At 29.4% G+C, this 9,165-nt stretch overlaps 1 protein-coding gene across 1 annotated transcript in view; it reads left to right on the top strand.

The window, feature by feature from the left end:
• The first annotated feature begins 425 nt into the window (after window positions 1–425).
• The window catches only part of LOC145271158 (transcription termination factor 2-like), a 28,880-nt gene continuing 20,140 nt past the window's right edge, over window positions 426–9,165 (top strand). The window contains exon 1 of the mRNA XM_080126694.1: window positions 426–534. Within this exon, the coding sequence (XP_079982820.1) occupies window positions 453–534 (82 nt within the window). The 5' untranslated portion in view covers window positions 426–452. The remainder of the gene's footprint in view (window positions 535–9,165) is intronic.

Genomic DNA, 9,165 nt, shown 5'->3' with positions numbered 1-9,165 from the left:
ATTGTTTCCAACGAATAAAGTCTCCGTCACAATTTTATTAGATTTATGATGACTTTAATTTACAGAATTTTCTGCGATATTTTTATTTCACTTGCTAAGTATCAGCTACTGCAAATTCATTGACTATGTGTTTCCAGTAATCTGTCAGAATCTCTAAATGAAAATAGTATTGCGATCATAGAGTAAGCCTTTACTACTACTCTTAGATCTACTCTGGCACTACAATGGTAGTATCTTTCAGAGCATCATCTATTGATTGAATAGAAAGTACCATTAAAGACTGTTTATTCACAAAATGCCTGCTGGAAAAATGAATCGTATACAAACCATTTTGTATTCAAATTAACTGTTTATATAAAACCGAACATTCATTTTTTGGGCATTGGTTTTTATCTTTCATGAAAGATATCTTTTTTCCAGCTGATGACCGTGAATTCGAAAGGAACGTAACGATGATATCTTTAATTCTCACTCAAAAACATAAAGCACTTGTTGACTCTGAAGCCAGCAAACCTTCAACATCTTCGGAAATCAGTAAGTATCAACGTGTTGCCTATGACTTTACGATTACCCCATCATGAAACAAAAATTATTATGATTTCTTCAATACCTAGAAGCACTTAGAATCTCAAATCGTCATCATCAGTTTTATTGATAAGAATGCTCTTTGAAGTTGTGTTAGAAAAGATTAATTGAAAGAAATGGAAACCACAATCAGAAAATATAATTTGTGAATAACATATTTTATACTTGCCCATACAATATCTCAAGACTATTTGCTATATTGAACCAATTAATACATCATTCATCTTATCAAATGGAAATCTTCCTAAATTAATGGTTGCCAAATAATCTGCAGTAAACGCACATAAATCTTTTGCAGTTCCTTAAAAATGCCATAAAAAAAAGAAGAATTGTAATGTATTTTATGTGAAAGATACTATTATATCGCATATCCGTCCAGATTTATATAAACAAAGTACAACATCAGTCGGAACAGTGATAGTGACAACAATGGCGGCGTCAACACAAACCAAACGCACACGAAAGCGTCTAAGCTCATTTTATTTCTGGGGCAATAATTTGCAAATCGCCCAGCAAGATAACCACTAGAGGAAACCATTCATCAAAAATCAAATTGGAAATATGAACATCACAGCCGACGACACTCCTGCACTACATCGACACAAATAATTAACCCAGGGAACACTGTGAAAATATACTTCTTGCTCGAAGATATCTACGAGTTTATCAGCATCAATCTGAACATACCCATCCCCAACAGATTACTCCCTGCTGCACGAGATAAGGCTAGATCGTCGAGCAGTGAGGTTGTCCGTCGACGTTGTCATCTCAGCAGCAAACGAAGCCACAACAGCAGCAGCAGCGGCCAGCCACCGTCGACCTCACCTAAGACAACATCAGTAACAGCCTTAGCCACATCAGCAGCAGCAGACAGCCGTCACCGACCTCACTCCATACGACTCACAAGGACTTGCCAACCACCCGCTATGCTTACTCCAAGCAACTGATCGACATTCATCTCGCCGCCCCCACGATCAGGGCACATTCTGAGAATAACAACAGCATCCACTATGATCGTATTGACCTTCAATAAAAGCTAAAACTTCCATGCGCTCATTTTTGTAATACAACAATAACATAATGTAATTCTAAAGGTATTCAAGTAATTTCCATAAATTATAAACCCAGAAAAATGTTTGCACTTTCATAATTATTGGATGATTTTGAAAATGTTAAAGCTTAGATTTTGAACAGCAAATTACTTTTATGTGTGTGGGGTAAATGAGTGTCAGGACTACATTTATTCTTGTACTTTACTAAGATTGATTCTGTTATTAGATTTTCAGGGTTTGTATTACTGTACACATAGATTCGAAAAAGTTGTCAAAAACAAATATATAACAAATAAATGTTATCAAAGGCAAGATAAGTTACTTTTTTACCTAACTGGATATATTTTTCGTGTTTTTATTCAATGTAACATGTTTATTCAGCTCGAAAAGCATACAGTGTTTACTGATGTATTGGAAAATTCAAGATGGCGTCTGACTCTCTCGTTAACACTGTGAAAAATTTCCCCTACTCTATATCTGTGCCTAAATCAAAACGCGGATTCCATGAAAAAAGCTTCTTTCTTAGAACTGCACGCCTGTTGAACTCTGTTCCGTCTGCCTGCTTCCCACCGGACTACAACTTGGATGTCTTCAAGTCAAATGTTAACAAATTCCTAATGAACCGCCCCCTTAAGTAAACACTTCATCAAATCTCCACACTAACGTAATGTCCTTGCAATAACCCTTATCCCTGAGTGGTTTCCGGGCCTTGATAAGTGGTGATCAATATGTAAAAAAAAAAAAAGTTTCGGAAAAGGTGTTATAAATAAAAAAAATTGGATAAAATACTGTTAAAACTCGCTCAATAAATGTTACCGTGACATAGGTTGACATATATTCGGCGGTTTTTAACCGTATTTTGTCTAGTTTTTTTTATTTATTTATAACACCTTTTCCGAAACTTACCGTGTTAAAGAAGAGGGAGTCAGACGCTATCTTGAATTTTCCAATAAATCGGTAAACAGTATGGTTTTCGAGCTGAATAAACATGTTACATTGAATAAAAACATGAAAAATATATCCAGTTTGATAGAAAAGTAACTTATCTTGCCTTTGATAACATTTATTTGTTATATATTTGTTGGTTTGACAACTTTTTCGAATCTATGTGTACAGTAATACAAACCCGATTTTCATTTTTCTGTTCGCTCAATTCAATTAGTTCACTCAGTAACATGAATATAGAATTACAGACAATTTTCATCTATATTACTCCGAGACAATTAACTATAAAAATTAAATCCGAGACAATTAACTATAAAAGTTAAATCCGAGACAATTAACTATAAAAATTAAATCCGAGACAATTAACTATAAAAAACATATGTAATAATAGTTGTAAGTAGACAAAATATAAGAATATTTTTTTGTAAAACAGACATTAGACTGTGTAGAAAATATCACGAGAAAAATCAACTTAATTTTATATTCTTTGTGGGAAAAATCTCGGGTTCATTCAATAGAAAGCTTTTTCGTATTATAGATTAACACTTTCCTCTATCAATGTATGATTTTCTACATTTTTTGTGAACATCCTGAAGGAAGCCGGCGAAAAGGAGAAAAAAACTTATTTAGCAGATCAGTTAAAATAATCCTCAGCCATTTTAACATTTTAGGATAGTTAAAATTAATTGTTTTTGTGAGATAAATCCTGCTTTATTTTGTTTTTAAGGGGGTTGTTTGGGGGATAGTCACTAGTAGTGGAAGAATTATAGGTGTTTATTTGGGAAGTGTGACAATGGGCGCCTTATCCCTTGCATATAGCGTCAGTGATAGATAGGAAATTATAATTTTTATTTTATTAACTTTTCAGCAAACGTCTTCGCACCAAGCAAACTAGGGAGGGAGGTCCCCTTAGTCTTATCGACAACCTTCCTAGAACTATGGACTCGAACAAATTACTTGTTTTCAAACCTAAACTGCTTAAGGAGTAGATAGGGCCTGACCATTGCTCGGCTGTTATAATCCTTCTTTATCTATAAGCCAGGTATAGAAGTGCGATCACAGGGATTCAGGTGGTTATGTTTATTCTCAATTTAAAATTTATTCTGGAAGGAAAATTAACAAAAATCGTTTTGTTTGCAGTAATGCGACCGCTTGCTAAGACTATAACTATTAGCAAAAGAGTCACATTCAGTGAAATACACTGATTTGGATATGGTAATAAAAAATTACTACTACGAAAAAGTAAAACAATATGCAATAATAATTTTAATTGAGAAAAATGATAAAAGGATTGATTTACTCATTAGTTGGCTTGCAAGATATATTTACCTGAAAATAGTGAATACTCATCATATAGAAGTGCTTTCTGAAACATAACCAAAAATTATTGTTTGTATCCAAACCATAATTAAGAGATTCATATTTCCTAATTATTCTCCGGATGTTACGATAACATTTTTAAAGGAGTAGTAACAACCATTTGTCAACATGATTTGTTACCGATGTTAACATTTATGTTATTAATTTGATTAAAATTTTCAAACTCTCCATGTCAAGGTATATTCATTTTCGAACAAATTGTAGCATTGGATTTTAAAAATATTTAATTTGCTTAAAATTCTTACAACTATCCATGTCAACGTATATAAATTTTCGAACAAATTGTAGTATTGGATTTTAAAAATATTTAATTTGCTTAAAATTCTTACAACTATCCATGTCAACGTATATAAATTTTCGAACAAATTGTAGTATTGGATTTTAAAAATATTTAATTTGCTTAAAATTCTTACAACTATCCATGTCAACGTATATAAATTTTCGAACAAATTGTAGTATTGGATTTTAAAAATATTTAATTTGCTAAAAATTCTTACAACTATCCATGTCAACGTATATAAATTTTCGAACAAATTGTAGTATTGGATTTTAAAAATATTTAATTTGCTTAAAATTCTTACAACTATCCATGTCAACGTATATAAATTTTCGAACAAATTGTAGTATTGGATTTTAAAAATATTTCATTTGCTTAAAATTCTTACAACTATCCATGTCAACGTATATAAATTTTCGAACAAATTGTAGTATTGGATTTTAAAAATATTTAATTTGCTAAAAATTCTTACAACTATCCATGTCAACGTATATAAATTTTCGAACAAATTGTAGTATTGGATTTTAAAAATATTTAATTTGCTAAAAATTCTTACAACTATCCATGTCAACGTATATAAATTTTCGAACAAATTGTAGTATTGGATTTTAAAAATATTTAATTTGCTTAAAATTCTTACAACTATCCATGTCAACGTATATAAATTTTCGAACAAATTGTAGTATTGGATTTTAAAAATATTTAATTTGCTAAAAATTCTTACAACTATCCATGTCAACGTATATAAATTTTCGAACAAATTGTAGTATTGGATTTTAAAAATATTTAATTTGCTAAAAATTCTTACAACTATCCATGTCAACGTATATAAATTTTCGAACAAATTGTAGTATTGGATTTTAAAAATATTTAATTTGCTTATAATTCTTACAACTATCCATGTCAACGTATATAAATTTTCGAACAAATTGTAGTATTGGATTTTAAAAATATTTAATTTGCTTAAAATTCTTCAACGTATATAAATATTCGAACAAATTGTAGTATTGGATTTTAAAAATATTAAATTTGCTAAAAATTCTTCAAACGTAAAATTCTTACAACTATCCATGTCAACGTATATTAATTTTCGAACAAATTGTAGTATTAGGTTTCAAAAATATTTAATTTGCTTTAAATTTCTTCAAACTATCGATATCAACTTATATTAATTTTCGAACAAATTGTAGTATTGGGGTTTCAAAAATATTTTATTTGCTTACAATTCCTCAAACTGGTGCCTGGAAAACTCGCCTCGGGAAAACTCGTCTCGGGAAAACACTTCTCCGGAAAACTTGTTTCCGGAAAACTCGTCCCCTTTCGCTAGGTAGGAAAACTAGTCCCTTACTGAATAAATATCGATTGAAAACACATTTTATGATCATTCTTGAACGAGATATTACTTTTTAAAATAGACTATAGCCCCCCCCCAATATTTTTTTAAAATATTTTTACGTGTTTAATGTTTTTTTTTTTTTTTTAAATAAAATCGATTTTCTAAGTGTCCGTTTTCTACCTAACTGGTTAAGTTCTTAGTGGTTTCACTTCTTTTAAAGCGTTTATTATGTTCATACAAAGTTAATACAAATTTTTTTTTGTTCTTATTTTAACGATGTTGGGTTTGTATTACTGTACACATAGATTCGAAAAAGTTGTCAAAAAACAAATATATAACAAATAAATGTTATCAAAGGCAAGATAAATTCCGGCTTGTATTACTGTACACATAGATTCGAAAAAGTTGTCAAAAAACAAGTATATAACAATTAAATGTTATCAAAGGCAAGATAAATTACTTTTCTACCAAACTGGATATAATTTTCGTGTTTTTTATTCAATTTAACATGTTTATTTAGCTCAAAAAGCATGCAGTGTTTATCGATGTATTGGAAAATTCAAAATGGCCGCCGACTCTCTCTTTAACACGGTAAGTTCGGGAAAAGGTGTTATAAATAATAAATTAGACAAAATACTATTAAAAAAAAACACCGAATATATTTCAAGTTATGTCACGTTAACATATATTGAGCAAATTTCTAACAGTATTATGTCTAGTTTATTATTTATAACACCTTTTTCCGAACTTTCCGTGTTAAAGAGAGAGTCGGCCGCCATTTTAAATTTTCCAATACATCGGTAAACACTGTATGCTTTTCGAGCTGAATAAACATGTTAAATTGAATAAAAACACGAAAATTATATCTAGTTTGGTAGAAAAGTAATTTAGGGTTTGTATTACTGTACACATAGATTCGAAAAAGTTGCCAAAAAACAAATATATAACAAATAAATGTTATCAAAGGCAAGATAAATTACTTTTCTACCAAACTGGATATAATTCTCGTGTTTTTATTAAATTTAACATGTTTATTCAGCTCAAAAAGCATACAGTGTTTACCGTTGTATTGGAAAATTTAGAATGGCGGCCGACTCTCCCTTTAACACGGTAAGTTCGGAAAAAGGTGTAATAAATAATAAACTAGACATAGTACTGTTAGAGATTTGCTCAATATATGTTACCGTGACATAACTTAACATATATTCGGTGGTTTTTTAATAGTATTTTGTCTAATTTATTATTTATAACACCTTTTCCCGAACTTACCGTATTAAAGAGAGAGTCAGCCGCCATTTTGAATTTTTCAATACATCGATAAACACTGTATGCTTTTTGAGCTAAATAAACATGTTAAATTGAATAAAAAACACGAAAATTATATCCAGTTTGGTAGAAAAGTAATTTATCTTGCCTTTGATAACATTTATTTGTTATATATTTGTTTTTTGAAAACTTTTTCGAATCTATGTGTACAGTAATACAAACCCGAAAATTGATTAATAAATTTATTTAGTGATTACTTTTTCTCTTAATGATTGATTTTAGAATTTTGAAGTAAAAATTTAAAAAAATTAAAAATTAGTTAACGAGAGATTGTTAGCACCATGGCATCCCTCGCGCCAAAAAAATATTTCGTTTTTAATTTATTAGTTAATTTTTGCAAAATTTGACAGGACGACAATAAATGTTGATAATTGATAAAATTATTATTTTAAATAACGCATGAGTGCATTTGGTATGAGAGAAAACAAAAACATAACAACAAAAACTATCATAATTAAAAAACCAAAACAAAAAAGTAACGAAAAATCGAATAATCGCTCCCTGTTTTTTAATTTGTTGGTTTTGTTTTTAATTATTGTTTTTATGACTCCAAAAAACATCGTGGGTTTGTATTACTGTACACATAGATTCGAAAAAGTTGTCAAAAAACAAGTATATAACAAATAAATGTTATCAAAGGCAAGATAAATTACTTTTCTACCAAACTGGATATAATTTTCGTGTTTTTTATTCAATTTAACATGTTTATTTAGCTCAAAAAGCATACAGTGTTTATTGATGTATTGGAAAATTCAAAATGGCGGCCGACTCTCTCTTTAATACGGTAAGTTCGGGAAAAGGTGTTATAAATAATAAATTAGACAAAATACTATTAAAAAAACCACCGAATATATGTCAAGTTATGTCACGTTAACATATATTGAGCAAATTTCTAACAGTATTATGTCTAGTTTATTATTTAAAACACCTTTTTCCGAACTTACCGTGTTAAAGAGAGAGTCGGCCGCCATTTTAAATTTTCCAATACAACGGTAAACACTGTATGCTTTTCGAGCTGAATAAACATGTTAAATTGAATAAAAACACGAAAATTATATCCAGTTTGGTAGAAAAGTAATTTATCTTGCCTTTGATAACATTTATTTGTTATATATTTGTTTTTTGACAACTTTTTCGAATCTATGTGTACAGTAATACAAACCCATAAATTCTTTTTATATTAATATAAAAAAGCGGTCTCGTTTATGAACATAATAAACGCTTTAAAATACGTGAAACCACTAAGAACTTAACCAGTTAGGTAGAAAACGAACACTTAGAAAATCGATTTTATTAAAAAACAAAACAAAACATTAAACAAGTAAAAATATTTTTTTTAAAATATTATGGGGGCTATAGTCTATTTTAAAAAACAATATCTCCTTCAAGAACGATCATAAAATGTGTTTTCAATCGATATTTATTCAATAAGGGACCAGTTTTCCTACCTAGCGAAAGGGGACGAGTTTTCCCGAGACGAGTTTTCCCGGGACGAGTTTTCCCGGGACGAGTTTTCCCGGGACGAGTTTTCCCGGGACGAGTTTTCCTAAATTCTTTAAGAATATTTAATTTGCTTAAAATTCTTCAAACAATATCAACGTAAATTAATTTTCGAACAAATTGTAGTATTGGGTTTTAAAAATATTTAATTTGTTTAAATTCTTCAAACCATCCAAGTCAACGGATAAAAATTTCGAACAAATTGTAGCATTGGGTTTCAAATATATTTAATTTGCTTAAAATTCTGCAAACTATCCATGTCAACGTATGTTAATTTTCGAACACATTGTAATATATGATTTTAAAAATATTTAATTTGCTTAAAATTCTTTAAACTATATATGTCAACGTATATTAATTTTCGATCAAATTGTAGTATTGGGTTTTAAAAATATTTAATTTGCTTAAAATTTTCAAACTTTCCATGTCAACATATTTTAATTTTCGAACAAATTGTTGCATTGGGTTTCAAAAATATTTACTTTGCTTAAAATTCTTCAATATATATATGTCAACGTATATTAATTTTCGAAAAAATTGTAGTATTGAGTTTCAAAACAAAAATATTTAATGTGCTTAAATTTCCACAAACTATATATGTCTACGTATGTTAATTTTAACACAAATTGTAGTATTGGGTTTAAAAACTATTTAATTTGCGCAAAATTCTTCGAACTATCAATGTCAACGTATATTAATTTTCGAACAAATTGTAGCAGTGGGTTTCAAACATATGTAATTTGCTTGAAATTCTTCAAACTATA

Source organism: Euprymna scolopes, chromosome 46, assembly GCF_053919585.1.
Source record: "Euprymna scolopes isolate OS-2025 chromosome 46, ASM5391958v1, whole genome shotgun sequence".
NCBI lineage: Eukaryota > Metazoa > Mollusca > Cephalopoda > Sepiida > Sepiolidae > Euprymna > Euprymna scolopes.
Note: the sequence above shows the minus strand (reverse complement) of the source record. Positions and strands in the feature narration are given on the sequence as shown.